General features: G+C 40.0%; 1 protein-coding gene across 1 annotated transcript in view; it reads right to left on the bottom strand.

Moving 5' to 3' along the window:
- Positions 1–3,130: 3,130 nt before the first annotated feature.
- The window catches only part of GALNT5 (polypeptide N-acetylgalactosaminyltransferase 5), a 39,592-nt gene continuing 25,898 nt past the window's right edge, over positions 3,131–16,824 (bottom strand). Inside the window, exons 8-10 of the mRNA XM_006125659.4 lie at positions 12,653–12,733; positions 11,154–11,315; positions 3,131–6,498 (exon numbers count right to left, since the gene is read on the bottom strand). Coding sequence (XP_006125721.1) covers positions 6,358–6,498; positions 11,154–11,315; positions 12,653–12,733 — 384 coding nt within the window. The 3' untranslated portion in view covers positions 3,131–6,357. The remainder of the gene's footprint in view (positions 6,499–11,153; positions 11,316–12,652; positions 12,734–16,824) is intronic.

Genomic DNA, 16,824 nt, shown 5'->3' with positions numbered 1-16,824 from the left:
CTGTCAGGGTGGTCAAATATTGGAATAAATTGCTAAGGGAGGTGGTGGAATCTCCCTCTCGGGAGATATTTAAGAACAGGTTAGATAGACATCTGTCAGGGATGGTGTAGACGGAGCTTGGTCCTGCCTTGAGGGCGGGGGGCTGGACTCGATGACCTCTCGAGGTCCCTTCCAGTCCTATGATTCTATGTGAAATCCCCCATCTCAGGAATAGAACAAAGGGATGAAAATTCTTTTTAGGGTGAAAGGGTCTATGGACTTGATTCTATTTCCATTGAGGTCAATGACAAAACTCCCATTCAGTTAAATGGTTCTGGATCAGACCCCATGATAGATGACTAACTGGCACATGTCACACACATTTCAAGGATTTGGCTGCTTTCCACATTGGATAATATGATCTGTCATGTGATGTTGGTACACACCTGAGGAGTCCTGAGTGTTTTAGAAAAGCTGATGTTGATGGATATTTCTTTTTTAACTATTTCAATTACAAATTTTTAATTTGGATTTCAGCATCCTCCCACAGTGTCTGCTACAACCAATATGAACAACAACCCGATTCAGTAGAGGAAGGTCTATTTTCATTAGCTAAGATAAGTGAAATGCAATATGTAAATAAGCAGCATAATTGGAACAAAGTGAACTGGTGATTTTAAAGTTCTTTACATTTTAATAATCTAGAGTGTTACTCAACAATAACCCAGGAAAAGAAACATTCCATGGTATTCAGGAAAGCTAGTGACCAGGAACCATAGAGACATTCCAGGCAGAATATTAATGTAGTCTTTTATTTCCATATTTTCTAACTCCTTTTTTTTTGTACAATTCAAACAAGGTTTTCAGCTTCAGCCTTTTGGATCCTGACCACTTGGATAAATTGACATGGTGAAGGCCTGTTTCCTTGCAGCATATATGGACTTTTAAAATCCACTATAAATCACATTTTATAAAGACCTTTGTTCACATTTTAAAAACATGTACACCTTTCTCATCAACATAGAAATGAATGAAGCTAGCACTCTTACAATTTTTTACATTTGAGATATTTACATTGCATAGTGTCATTGTGTACAAAGAATGCTTTTAGTCAGAAATAGTCTCATAATGTTTTGAATTGGTACAAACTGAAACCAAAATAAAAGGGTACAGTTCAGGAAGTTCTGTTATATGTGGAATGATACCTACATCGACAATTCATCACCTAAAAAATAAACAGTACCCAGCACCATTTGTAATACAAATTGAACAGTTGAGTTGCATGTGGACAATGAACAAGAGTCAGATTCTGGCCGGTGGTGGATGGCTGATTTGTACAGCTCACATGCCCAAAGCAGTCCTAAAATTGATTTAAGGGTATCACTGCACTGCGATTGGGAAATGCAATTGCAGCACATACAGGCACCCCCCCCCCCAAACCAGCTTTGCTCAAACAACCTTGTTAAAAATAGTACTGTCAACATGGTGTCACTACAGCCTACCAGCTCAAGTCCAGTCCTGCATGGATCCCTCTTCCGTGCCATTGCCACTTGTGTTGCCACGGCTTCAGTTCCATATTTAGTGAATTGGCACGATTAAAGCCAGTTTGGGTATGCCTAAATGTGCTGCAATCATATCTCAGATTGCAGTGTAGACATACCTTAAGTGAGGATCCACGTTTCCTATAAGCTGAGCGCTTGTGGGGCAGCTGAGGAGTGATTCAGATGCTGCCCAGCTGATTAGCAAAGTGCCAAACAGCTAAGTATTTTGTTTCTAGTGATGGTTCACATACCATTGTACACATAAAACCATTTATTCTGCACATGGACGGAAAAAAATTTGCACGTGTGGAAAAGATTAAAGGGAACATTGCTGGGGGTTCCTGTCTAGGACTCTTGGTGGGGTGGGGGGGTGGGGGTAAAGGAGGCATGATGAGCAGTAATGTGATCTGGGGTTCCCTGACTACTGGAGTGGCCCATTGCTGAAGTAAGTTGCCCCTGCTTTCTGGACTAACAACCACAGGATAAAGGATTCTCCAAGTTTGCCAACAACCAACACCTACCCTCCCGAGGGCCCAATTCTTGGTCCCCAAAGCTCTGTTCCCAGGTTCCAAGTGTAGCATCTTTAATGATTCTTTAGAAAAGTTAGGTGATATCTTTAGAGGTAAATATTGCTGTTATATTAGAATTATTCTATTTTTTGCTATCTTTGGCCAAAAAATCTCTGGAAAAGATTGCTATGCATTTCACTGTTATACCTTTTAAAATCATTCTCATAGGAATGGAGAGATGCTATTTTGTACCCTTAATTGCACAAGCCTTTCCGACTATAGAATGGAACAGAATATGTGTGCTCGCATGTGTGCTCTCTCATATAATATACTATAACAGATGATAATCCCACATTGGCATGGGGGATGGTATGTGAGTTAAGAAGTCCTATGCATTTCTCACTTCTATGATTCAAAGACACCATTTATGAGAGGGCAGTGTTTGGAACATAGGCTGTAAATGACATCCCTGCAAAGTGTTAAAATTGTTCTTTGTTTTTGAAAAGCTGACCATGATCATCATCTTTCTGTATCCTAGCCAAGCAAGTCAAAGCCACTCATGGCTACAGAAGAGCTGGTAACATATGCACAGTTGTAGAAGAATTGCTGAAGGGAGTAAGGCCCATTCTAGTAAATGACCTCTCATTTTTCTAATTTGAAGTGATTTTCATTTACATATGTGAAATAAGGATCCTGGATTTGGTAATAGTAATCTGGTTTCTTGCATGGGTATGTCAATGGGTGAGCAGGTATTCTTCACTGGACTCTAGGAGGTCCTCTTGGACAAATGCAACTGTGAGTTGTTCCCTGAAACCTAGAAAAACATATGCAGGCTTCCTCTTTGAATATTTACTGTGTATGCCAGAAAAATGCTCTCAGACAAGGCTGATTGGTATAATCTGAGTGGGTTTTTTTATGTTGTGTAACAGCAACAGTATTATTACCAGTAATCCCTAGGGACATGCTAGAGATGTTGAATAAGAGATACCAACACTGAAGTGAACATTTACACAAATCAGAAATAACAGCACAAATGACAAGACTAGAAATGTGATGTGACCATGACACATGCCCATTTGGTGCCTGTTAAATGACAAATGATTGAATGTCAGCAAGCAAGATTTAATGAAATTCATGCTCCTGATAAAACATGACTGCCCAAACAACATCTGTGTAATTGTTCTGATAGCGACTGCAGGCTAGTCATATTACGATAGAGGAGAAAAATCAGGAAGACAGTTAGGATACAAGCCAACTGTGCAAGTCTGTTAAGCAAATCAATATTTTGGCAGGATCAGTCTGTCAAATACTTGATGTGAAAGGTAAAATTATACAGAGATCTTTTTGAAAATGTAAAGAGCAAAGATCAGTTATTTTGTAACCGTCTGTAAATGTTAGAAATGGCGAAAGTTTGGCTGTCATGAACAACAACAACAATATACAAACTGAGTTGAAAGTCCAGTCCTATGTATGTAGAGAAATAAGTCAACATGCTCATATTTGACTAAGCCAATTTTTTGATGTACAAGGCAATGGCCAAGGAACATAAGAACTACATTTCTTTTATGGACCATTCACACTTATGAGTCTCCAGTTTACTATAACAAAAACATGAAAAGGTATAATAAAAAGGTCAAAGAAAGTCTCATGTGCAAAAGATTATGATACCTTGGATGCAGATATCGTGTCACAGCTGAATTTGACCCTATCAATTGTAACTAAATGTTGTTTCACTAACTGATGACAGTTGTTTCAGTATAATTTCTCCCTTCACATACTATGGACATAAAAGATCTTTTTTAAAGTTTCACAGTATGAAAAATGTGCATGAGGATTAATTCATAGGGACATTCAGTTGTTAAGTTTTGTCAATTGAGAGTATAGCTGTAAGAATAAAGGTGAGTTCTCATTTTCCCTGCACTCCAAAATCTTATCTTCTTTGTAAGGTACATGAATAAGCTTTTTATCAAGAACAGGGAGCACTAAATTCTGCAGTCTTTTTTTCAAGCATGATGCTTTTTTACTTTAGTGGGCTTTTTAATGGTATGGACTAGATTCTGGCTGCAAACACCCAGGAAAGAATTCCCCTGGTGGAAGGAACTCTGTTGCAATAAAGCTAGCAGAACTGGCTCCTGCATTACCCTCCTACCCAGGGCATAAGAGGAGTACTGGGGCTATCACTGCTACTAGTATTAGCGAGGTATCTGCTCAAGACCCTGTCATTCCTACTGAACTGGTCAGCATAGCCAGTGGTTATCTGAAGAAGGCAATGAGTCATCACTACAAGGTAAGAGGGGAGTTGAAGGACTCTGGGTAGGATAGCATAGGCCAGGCAGATAGGTCCAGTAGGGAGGCGTTGGATGGGATGGGAGGGCTATGAGAGGGGCTCCAGAGCCTTGCTCAGGGTGCTTTTTTAGCACACCAATCCTGCAATATCTAAAGGTTTGTGCGTGGTTTAGCCAATTCTTAATACAACTTCTTTGTCCATCAATGTGCCATTAATCCATACAGTGCCAAGACTAGCTCCTGCCCACCACTGTATGACTGCGCTAGGGCACAAGCAGATGTAGGGAGCCACTTCCATCCCTTCTCCCTACTAGCAGCAAGGTAGGAACTAGTTAGTACTTAGGGGATCAGAAGGAGATAGCACCAGCTATTATGCCATCTGCAATGCTGGACCTTCAAATGGGCAAAGTCATTTAGGAGACATTACACCTCTGTAGTCATCTAGTGCACATGCTGCATTCTACCCACCCTGAAACATCCTCTTCCTGGACTTTTACCTGGCACAGAGCTGTCACCGACAATGCACAGCTCCTTCAGCAAAGCACGGGACTTGCCCTGTCCATGTGTCTGCATCACAGGCTGGCTACAGCTCAGTCAATTAAATGGATTTTAAAAATATATGGATGTTTGCACTCAACAGACAGGAATATTCATCAAAGCCTAATCTGCTATTACATCCTTTTAACAACTGTCTACATTCTCATTCATCTGGGAGAACAGAATGAGATAATTTGGTACAAATACATTGATGGCTTTTATTACAGAGCATTTTCTATTCTATGAAAAATGAAGACTCCATTTCCTCTCCCCTCCCCCCCCCATAGTGGTACGAGAAAGGAACTGACAATTAATGTAGACTTTCAGCTTTTATCCCCCTTTTTCAAAGTTTAACATAATTTAAGTTTTTCTTGTTTGCTTTGCATTGAATGCATGTACAGTACTATTACATAAAAGGTGGTCTACCCAGGAACCTGTAAGGTGGGAGCCATGAATTCATGGCCAGCAGTATGTGGCTGTCATCTTGCATTCACTCATAGTGAGAAGCAAGTCCCTGCATGCCAGTTTTTTTTCAGGTAAAACAGGCCCCTTCTGAGGATCTTCATCCCATCACTTCATTGTTTCCACATCCTTTGGTTTATTTTCTCTTTTTATGGCTCTATGCTGGGCTGAGGCACTTCTTTCTGGCTGAAAAGAACTGAATGGAGAATCTCTTTTGAGTCTACTGCATTCATCCTGTTCTTGGGTTGGCCCAGAGGGTTAGCTATAGAGCTAGATGAGGCTCATCCCACTTACCCACTGAACATTCCTTTGCAGCCTAATCACTCCTGGCCCATTCAGAAACCAGGAGATCAAACCAAGGTAGCAAATTCAAGGTCCCTGTGTGCAAATATACCATTTACAGGGCCTTGCCTGTTGCCACTTGACAAGTTCCTAAAGATTTATTTGTTGTGATTAAAGACGGGCTTTTGTCATGGGAAATGAAGCATCAAATGTGGCTCCAGGCACATACCTGTCAGAATCCGTATATCCAATTTGGTGGGAGCAAGTTCCTGTGATACTGGAAGGAGTTTTAGGTACCAGATCTGGGATAGTCTCATTTTCTTGGCTTATGGAGGAATAAATGACCAAATGTGAATCTTCCAAACAGCAGCACAAGATGCTACATGTACTCATAGGGTGTAACCCTGGAATTATTTCTGGTAGCATGCATTAATTTGCCTGAAGCCTGTTAGTAAAGGTCTTCTTAAGGTGGGACTAAGAAACTTTAGAAAGTATTTCCATGTACTGAAAAAACTTTCATTCAACCTTCCCTAAGTGCTCCACAGTGATTGGAAAACATATCTGAGAGTTTTACACTTTATCAAACAGATGTGCTGTTGTTTGATATTTTGATCTCTCAATATGTTAATTTAAAATGATGGATTTCAATTACCATTAGAAAATGAACCTCCAATTTTGTAATTGCTGTCACAAGTCTCACAGATGTCATTCTTGAATTCACAAGATTAGAATTATCTGTTTCTGTTTTGATCATGTTCTCTTCAGTCAGCATAATAATTTCCAAACTGCCATTTCTGATAAGGATTTGAGGCATCACAGGCATTAACCCTCAGGGTTTTGTGAGACTGATCCACTTCCAGACATGTTGGCGGCTGAAGGTGTTCTAAAACCAAGTGATCCATCTAAAGAGAAACAGCACATGACAATAGGTTACAGGACACATACAACAATTGTTATCACTTGTAACTGGAAAATAAAGCTTCAAAATTATTCTCAGTTTTCCCTCGTGGAGATTTTTTATTCCTTTGCACTTCTTCATTATGGAATGATTCATTCCTAGGCTTAAAGGCAATTTGGGTGGCATCCAAAGTTTACACCTGTTGTTGCACTAGAACTATATTTTACCTTCTGTGTTTTGTTGGATTTTAATTCTTTGGAAATTAATGGATTAGTTCGCTTGCTGTCTGAATGGTAATTAGCATGCAAAGGAAATGACTCCAGATGGCATTTGCAATGTAGGATAATGTATGGCAGGAGACATTGGTTTTCATACTGTAGTATTTCTCAACTAGTGAAGTAAAAGCATACTTACCACAATGAAAAGTGCATTAGTTAATTTGTTAATTAAGTCCAAGGGATGCAATATGGCATTTGAATGATTAGGGATCTTATTCTGATCCTTTTGCACTTATCTGTGCATTTTTTAAACCTGCTCATACAGACTTCCAGTATGGCAATACTACAAGTGTCCTCAGTGATATATTATTGCTTTGCTCTGTGTAACATTTGATAGCATAATTTGAATCATGTATCTTGGTGAAATATTAGTGAAACTGCCAATAGACCATTTTATTTGAACAAGTAAGGGGGCTTTGTATGTAAATGACAAATTCACTGAGCGAGTTGACAAAAATTATGACACTAGATGAGGGGTAAAGACTTCACTATTCCTGTGTGACCAGCATTAACCCATTTCCCTCCTCTCCCTTGTTTTCTGGTTTGCAATATTCAGTTGTTGGAATGACTAATTTGTAACCCTTGTTATGTAATAATTCAAACCAGTCTGTAATCAACTTTCAAATGATCTTTCAAAAAAACAGCATCTAGTTCTAGTACTATATAGAAAGCCAGTGAATGTGATCCTAACTGGATTATAATGCACTGTATTCAATTAGTCCAAGGGTAGGGAATAACATGGTGATGGTTCCCCAGGGTTAGCCCCTGTATTTACCTGCACAGCCCTCACAGTGCCCGTTGGCTGCAGATCATCATTCCCAGCCAATGGGAGTGGTGGGAAGCGGCAAGAACTGGGATACTGCAGCCAACAGGACATGTGATTGCTGGTATCTGTGGCTGTGCAGGTCAAGATAGTGGCTAAACTTGCAGACTGGATCCCACCTGTTGTAGACAGCATGGTGACAAGCACATTAGAAAGTCAGGTATTAGATTCTGTTAGGTATCCTCTCCAAATTGTGTCCTTTTTTAGAATGATTTTTTTTTCAGAGACAGCGTTTTCCAGAACCCCACAAAATTCTTCCATTCTATCAGGCTCCAAATGTAATCACCTGTAGGATGGTCCACACTTTTGGAGCATGTCACCCTTGACCCTATATCTCTGAATTCTGACATTGCACTCTATCATCCCTAAACAATTCAAAATGAAATGAACAATAGCCATTGCCTTTGTAGGAGTTGGACTAGAGTGATGTGTGTTCTGCTGGCTAACTCAGTGGTAAGAGATAAGTAGCCCTTGTGATAGGATGTCTACCTCACTCAAGACTGAAAGGGATTAAAATGGCCAGGCCAGTGAATTAACTCTACAGGCTGCACCTGGAGTGGAAGCCAGAGTGCAGTGAATTTATTGAAAGTAGACTCAGTTGGTCAGGAACAGATAGGGCCTATAGACCCAGGAAGCTGACAATGACAAGGGCTGCTGGGAAAAGCTGCAGCTACTTCCTGAGAAGATGAGGAAGATTTGGAACTCCTACTAGGAGGAGTAGGAAGTAGGCACAAGGGTTGCAGGATATCAGGTTGTAGTTGCAGTTACAGTGACTTTGGACTGGAACCTGGAGTAGTATGTAGGCCTGTTTTTTTCCTACCACTCATTGGGGATATGGCACAGACCAAGCAGAGGGCAGCAACTATGTGAGAGTCCTGGAAAGATCTGGTTACATGTACCCTGAAAAGAGACCCATGGAGTGAGATGGTTGGAGAGGTAAGTCACAAAGAGGGAGTTGTGATTTCTAGAATGAGAGGGGAGCTGCAAAATGAGAGAGACCCTTTCAGAAGAGTGCCTAATGCCTAGCGGGAACTAATCCCCAGGGTAGCCTGGAGGAGATGCCACCAACGTGAGTCAAGCCCATGACATCCCTCGATCCCCAGAGCAGTGCTAACACAACTGTGTGCACCCCATGTTTATTTTTAGCTAGAGATAGACCCTAATTCTAGCCCCTACGCTGAACACTGGGCCCAAGAGAAGATTGTTCCTTATGAGCTTCTACAGACTTGCATGAGGGGAGAGCTCAGGGTGCTCAATGTTTCCAGGTAGAAGCTTTTTGATGGAAGATGTTTTCTCTCCATTACCCGATATTCCCAGTGAGAAATTTACACTCTGGGGGTATGTCTACACTACCCTCCTAGTTCGAACTAGGAGGGTAATGTATGCATACCGCACTTGCTAATGAAGCCCGGGATTTGAATTTCCCGGGCTTCATTAGCATAAGCGGGGAGCCGCCATTTTTAAATCCCCGCTGCTTCGAACCCCGTGTAGCGCGGCTACACGGGGCTCGAACTAGGTAGTTCGGACTAGGGTGCCTATTCCGAACTACCGGTACACCTCGTTTCACGAGGAGTACCGGTAGTTCGGAATAGGACCCTAGTCCGAACTACCTAGTTCGAGCCCCGTGTAGCCGCGCTACACGGGGTTCGAAGCAGCGGGGATTTAAAAATGGCGGCTCCCCGCTTATGCTAATGAAGCCCGGGAAATTCAAATCCCGGGCTTCATTAGCAAGTGCGGTATGCATACATTACCCCGCTAGTTCGAACTAGCGGGGTAGTGTAGACATACCCTGAGTTCTGTTTCCATAATGTGCTAGTGAGTTATTTTTTAATTTAAATATCTCTAAAGTCCTTTCACTTGCTGTATTATGCTCAGTAAGGCAGAAGGTCCCCAGTGATGTTCCTGATTTAAAAAGTGATCCCTTCTGAAATTGCATTTTAATTGAAATTAGTTTTGGTGTCATAAAATAAGCTTTATTTCTCTCCATCTTTCTGGGTTTTTTGAGTATGTTTTGTATTGCGCTTTTGCTGTAAAGTGGTAGAAGAATTAGATATTTTCAACTGAGACAGCAGCTCAATTAACTTCAATTTTTGTGGAAAAATTTTACCTTGGCTCAGAACTAACTTATCAATTCTGAGACTGACTTTTTATAGAGTTTAGCTAGTGGCCAAATTTAGATTGAAATGAAAACTCCACTACAACCTTAACAATAAAGCACATACCATAATCCACAAAATAAGACTCACACAGCTTGTCTCACTCAAATTGAGGGGGAAAAAGGCATTCAAATCTTTTTGGCTTGTGAGTTTTTGTGGCTGTTTTCAAAGGAGAGGGACTGATTTATTAGTTTTGACTGTCTTTCTCTGCACAGTGCAGGTACTTTCTTCTTTCACTGTCTAGGGCTTTGCTTTCTTAAAAAACTAATCCATCCTACTTTGGTAAACATTAGTTCAGTCCCTTGCAGGTACTTTATCCAATCAATGCTTATTTAGGTATTGTGGCTTTGTAAAATGAAACATGACTTTCTGTATCCTAGCAGGAACCATCAAATGTATCTAGCGTATAGCCTGAAGTTCAGCCTGGAACTGTTTCAGACCATCAAAAATGGTCACTATACCTACTGTGCAATCTGGTCTCTTAAACGGCTGACAATTTTCTTTTATGTTTACAAAACATCCTGGCTTTTGTAAGAAGTGATTTTTGTTTTGTTTTGTTTTGTTTGAGGAGGGTTTTTTGTTATTGCTTTAGGTTGTCCAAAAAGGGGGGGGGGGGGGAGAAGGAGGAGAATCAATAATGAAATGTCTTATTGTGTATTGATCTGGTAACACAATAGCTACATTTTTGTTTCCTAAATTGAAGGCTCCTCTAAAAGCACATCATTTCAGAGGGGGGAAATCATTTCTAATTATTCCTGGAACTCTGAAATGCTTAGAGTTATCTATATATCCAAATCTTTGATTGTGTTGGGTGCTGGGGGGGGGGGGCGGGAGAGAATAAAATGTCATTTGATTGATTTGGTGGTGGTGGTGTGTGTGTGCCAGGATAGTTACATTATATTACATTTTGTGTGATGCACTGGTAAGGTAGCACACTAATACACACCACCCTGAAATGTAAATGGAGCCATGGGAGAGAAACCACGCTGGAAGATGGTAAGCTTTCAATGTAACTTGTAAATGGAACCATGGGAGAGAAACCACACTGGAAGACGGTAAGCTTTCAATGTAACTTGTAGGAAAATAATCTTGATGGTTATTAAGACTGTGTTAAAGTAATAATCAGAGTGCCTGAAATAATTACAAAGAAGGCAATTTTTGTCAATCTTTTTTCCCACTCATAGCTATTCAGAAATTCACAAAGACAAAAACTACATGTGTGTGTTTGTGTTTCTCTCTCTCTCTCTCTTTCCTTTATGAATTTGCTATAGTCTCTTTCACCGCCAAACACATGTAAATCATACAATAATGGCAATAAGAATTGGTTTTCTTTTGTTTAGTTTTATTTCAGGTGTAACTATGGTGGGGGTAGAGGGGAAATGATTACAAATGCTCTACTTACAAGTTCTGGTTGAAAGGCCACCAGTGATTTATGCAACCATTTCAGGCTATTGTTTCTGTTATCGCAAGGGTACAGGCCCAGTGTTCCCTTTGCATCGACAGGCGCTACGCAGAAGTCCCCATGCTTTATTAGTCTCAGCCAAGTGTAGTTGAACTTCTGGTTCTGTGGAGAAGAAACAGTAGCAGACTAATTTCAGTTTGGACTTTATGAGCTATTTCCCTTTATTTCTCAGTCTTATGCTTCTAAAAAAATCCAGCCACATAACTCTAGGCTTCGTATAATTGTTTCAGATATGTCAGTTTCAGTTCTGTTAGTGTGGAGCAAATCCACAGAAAAAGTTCAGGGTTAAGGCCTGACCGTGCTCTCAGTGACCTCTGTGACCAGACTCCTTCTGACTTTGATTAGAACACAATCTCACTCTCTAACGACTGTAGCAGAGATGGGAATGTAGCTTAGGAACTCAGATTTCTAATGTCTGTATTATCAGTGTACTAGGACAGAGATTCTTAAACTGTTCTTGATGAAGCCTTTCCTGGTGGCCCACCGCCAGGAGAACTCAGCGAAGGGGAGCTGTGAGGGTGAGAGAAGTGAAGATTTCTTTCTTATAAATTGAGATGTAAAAATGAAGAGTTGGAGACAGCATCAGATCAAATTTGGAAAAGGAAATTTGTCTACTTCAGCTGGCACCAGATTGCAATGATGGGGCTTCAAGACTGGCCTCCCCCGAAGGGCATAACAGTGCCCAGTGACAAAAGCCAACCCTCCTCCATTAGGACTGTTGCTGATCGGGCCTAGCAGTTAGCCTAATGGTCTCTATTGGTTAGTAATTAGAGGGGTACTGCCCATCAGAAATAGCCCCATTCCTGCACCAGCGTCCATGCCCTCCAACCCCCTCCCCCACTCCCAGTGCTGGCTTTGTTATTGTGGTAGTGTTCACTCGAGCTTACTGCATTTAAAGTTTTGTCTCCACTATGGGCATGTATGGAATTTTGCATTTCAGTCAATTGCAGATTTCTGTGGGGTTTTTTTTTTTTTTAGGTGAATGTGTGAGGCGTCTCATTGCTTTCATGAAATGTTGCAGGCTCTGCTGCTGAGCTATGATTGCTACAAACACAGCCAAATTATTTTTTGATTTACAGGATGGCATCTTTTGGCAGTGTTTCCCAGCAGAAAGGATCACGTCAGTCTCTATGCGGAGCTCATCTAGACTATGCTAAAGTGTTGAAAGAGGATATGCAAATTCCACAGGAAAGCAGAGCTTTCGAAAGTGAAAATTGTCTGGACGCGGGTTTTTCCGGCAACCCCCCCTCCCTTTTTCGAAAAGCTACGTAAACCTCACTTTTTGAGGAAAAGCGTATCCTCTTTTGACACTTTAGCATTGTCTAGATGAGTCCCAAGATAGTCTGAGTCAATGAGGTAGAGGTTAGGGAAATTCTTTAGCATAAGTAAGAAAACTGACATTATTTGACATCCATTGTGCAAACCCAAATACATCTCACCGTGTTGCTCATGTTACATGTCTCAAAGGCCAGAGTGGAGTTTTCCACAGTAATGCATCTCGCCATGGCTATGTTAACGATCTGGGAACAAAATTAAAAATGGAAAAATCAGAAATGAGAATAACAACAAAGTGAAATCCAAAACCACAAGAGACAGAATGCCACAAACAGAACAATAATAATATCTATACCTCGTATAGTGCATCTCATTATCAGATCTCAAAGTGCTTTACAAAAGAGATCAGTATTATTCTTTCCATTTTACAGTTGGGAAAATTGAGGTAAAACAGGAAATTGAATTTTCCAAGTTTACCCAATATAGTAATATTTAAGAATATTACATTCTCATTAGCATAATAGTTCGTCTTTACATGAAAGTTAATCTGGAATCAGATAGGGTGGGAATTTAAAGCAAATAAATTATTCCTGATTAACTCCACATGTGGATAAGAACATAAGAGAATAAGAGCACCCAATGTCCACATATTCCTGAATAGCTATTCCTGGTTAAATTTATAACTCCACTACAAGCACTACAAAATTCCTGAGTTAATTGCTTAACATTATTTCTTTTACCACTCTCTACAAGACAAAAATAGTGTGAACTGGGCATATTAAAGAAAATGGACTATATCTCTGCTTATGTCAGCAGTGCCCTTAATATCTGTTTTAACTGTTTCGTCTGCAGAGAGAAGCTTTACATTAGCCTTTTTCCTGGAACATAGGAGGCAAGGAGTAAGGTTTTATTTTTTTTGGCATAGCTAATTTTCCAATTGCTGCATCATATTATGTAAACTGTTATTGAAAAGTGATTTATAAATGCCACCATATTCCTGCAGCACAGTCTAGCCAACCCAAAGAGAAATAGATTAGGAGTTTACAAGTTCAGCACTATCAACTGTTTGTGGATTTTTATATGTTTCATTGTATTATATATAATGTGTTCTGTGTGCCATGTTGCTAAGGTAACCCTTCACAGATAGGGTTGGCTACCCTTGATCCAGTGAAAGGAGGCCCCCAACTTGCGACATGATTAGTTCCGGTGGAAGCGTTGCAAGTTGGGGGTGTCATAACTTGAACCCGCATTTACGGTAGGTGCCGTGCGCTGTCATAAATGTGGGCCAAGGACATAAGTTGGGGGTTTCCGGCCCCTTCTACACTTACAAAAATGGTTGTAATTTGGGGGGAGGGGTCAGAACTCAGGTGGTCACATCTTGGGGGCCTCCTGTACTTAGGGTAATACAGGATTTAGCAGCGATTGTGTACATACAGACACTATGGCAAGTCTGAAGAAGTGGTTTGTGCCCACAAAAGCTCATGATACCATCTACATGTTTTGTTAATCTGTAAGGAGCTGCTAGACGATTGTTTTTAATGTTTTTCCAATTACAGACTAACTTGGCTACTGCTCTGAAACTATGGAAAGAAGGAATTTCAGTTGTAACTTATCCAGAAGGTTTGTGGAGATCTTTTTAAACTTTTGCATCATTTTAGTGAAAAGAGAAAAGAAAAAAAATGTGTGTGACAGAACATTCCCAGTTAGGAAATAGCAAGTTAGAAAGTGCAGGTGCAAAGGATTTTTTTTTTTAAAGTGTCAAAATATTTTCTCATTCCAGATGTTCCTTTGCTGTTGTTGCTGTGCAGGTCTCTCAGCTGTCTTGTATCTCTTCTGCTTTTCTTTTGCTCTGTTTTACCTACAACTGTTGTTAATTCAGGGAGTCATCATCATGGCATCTTGTTAGCATGACCGTCTGGAGAAGTCATGGCTTGCACTAAGCTTTCACTTACTGCCATTTGACTGACCAGAAAATGCATTTTAAGGGAATTTATGAAAAAAGCAGTTTATATCTGAACTCTGCTTACCCTGGGCTGAATGCTACCAGCTACCAAATGCTCTCAGATCACACAGATGGAAGTCAGTGAAACAATATTGACTTATAACAGATGAGGATTTGGCCTAACTGAGGTATATTCACTGTATTTTACAATAATTGTGGCAATATTTGAGAATTATGGCCGAACTATTCTTAAAAAGAAATTTCCTCCCTTTTTTAGATTACTGAACTTTTGATGAAACAATTCTGATTTCTGTGTGTAAAATGTGCTGTCAAAATATTTCCCAAGCAGCTTTGAAAATTATTTATCCTACAGGTAGCTTTTGAATGGTTATTTCAGTAATGAGTGATTGTTTGTGTTGTGCAGCTGGTCAGTCACTGGGCAAAATGCTTAGATGGATGTTTTTAAACAAGAGAATAACAAATAGCCAACTTTTGTGACTTTTTTTTCAGATGAATAGTTAGTTGTCTTAAAACACATGAGACTTTTGGGACTTATGAACACAGTGGCCAAGGATCATTCATTAATCACGGCAATACGAATGTGGTCCCTTTTATTCACAAAATTATTCCCAAATATCTTTACTGTTGCATCAGCTATACTGCAAAGTAATGGTCCAAATCACAGCTAAAATAAAGCAACCTTAACCCGGCTTCACTGACTCTCTGGGAATTCCTTCTGGAGTAGAAAAATATCCCTAAGTTTAGAGCCAGCAGAACAGCTCTTTACCACCCCTGACACTGCTGTTAGCCAAGGAGGCATATCTGAGGTATGGCACAGTATGGCCATAGGCTATTCCAGCAGCAAGGTACAGAGCATGAGGTAAATCTAAGATGTATTGGAGGGCTGGACTGACCCACAGCCAGTCTCAATGCAAGCTATTTATGTTCCTGTCCTTGGCAAGCAAAACGCAAGCACAATCAAGGATCTGACCAATAACTCTGAAGAGTGCTACTCTTGCTGTTAAAACCAGAAGGACTCTCAGAAGCTGATGGAACTACATCTGATAACAAAGTGCCTTTCTTTTGTGACCTGGAATCATTGTCCTTTGTTCTTAACATTCAGATGTTTTGGGTTAAATTTATGCTATAATTATAAATGAAGTAGCATGTCCATGATGCCTCAGAAGGGACTATTTTCTGCTCTGGTATTTTTAGAAATGTTTCCAATAGCCCTGAATTGTGGTGAAGTCCAAATATGGACTAAGATCAGAATCTTCAGAATCACTTCTCTCAAAAACTTTCCGTTAAAAGCATTTGCGGAAAATCATGCCAGTCTAGACGTAGCCATGCTGAATACGTGAATAATTAGTACACTGTGAATATGAGACTCATCTGACATCAAGATCACAGAATGGTCTGACTATAACATCAGTGGAAATTAAAAAGAAGTAAATTAGAGACTACATATAACCTGATCTTGCTATATTCCTTACATAATCAACACTTCTACTAAAATCAATTGGAATTTGAGGTAGATATGGAAAGCAGGATTGAACCCAAAATATCTCTGAAAAAAATATTTTGTCCACTATATCTTTGTTGCCTGGAGACCGAGTTTTAAGCTATTTATTTGAAAATAGAAATGAGGCTGTTTTTATTGTGGAAGAGAAAAATAGATTTCTAGTGCCCTCTAGTGGTGTTATGCTCTTAGTACAAAACTATAATTATTGTTCATGTACTATATCTATCTATTCCATGCATAAATTATCACTGAAGAGACTTATTAATGTAAAATTTTCTCTTTGGGGGGAAAAAAAGAGGGAAGTGCAAAAATATTTTTTGGGGGGAGGTAGGAAGTGCAAAAATATGGAATCTGGGGAAGCACAGGATTACCAATCAAAGGGCCATATCTTCAGATTTGTCACCTGTCACAGAGCAAAGAGAACCACTATAACATAATTAAACCATTGTATCCTAAACAATAGTATGCAGTAAGGTGAAATTCACCCATGGTTGAGGGAGACAGTGATCTGGAGCAGTGTTTCTCAACCACTGGTATGAGTACCCTCAGGGGTGCTTGAGAGAAGTCCGGGGGGGGGGGGGGGGAGGGTACGTCAACACGACTGAAATTTGGAGAAAACTGAATTTTTGTTTTAAGTTTTACAGCGCTTTATTTTTTGTACTTTTTACACCCAAAAATTTAATTGCCCACCCGGCTACGATTAAGTTGTTTAAACAAATGTGTTGCAATGATAGAAACAAATTTGTGTCTGAAAACCATATGTACTTGGGGTGCTTATAATTTTTTTAAAAGGGATACTTCATAAAAAAAGGTTGAGAAACACTTGTGTGGAGGGTCTCATACTAGGAGTTATTGAGCTTGTGTGTCACAGC

The sequence above is a fragment of the Pelodiscus sinensis genome, chromosome 7 (assembly GCF_049634645.1).
Source record: "Pelodiscus sinensis isolate JC-2024 chromosome 7, ASM4963464v1, whole genome shotgun sequence".
Taxonomy (NCBI): Eukaryota; Metazoa; Chordata; order Testudines; family Trionychidae; genus Pelodiscus; species Pelodiscus sinensis.
This window is presented reverse-complemented; position numbering and strand designations above follow the sequence as displayed.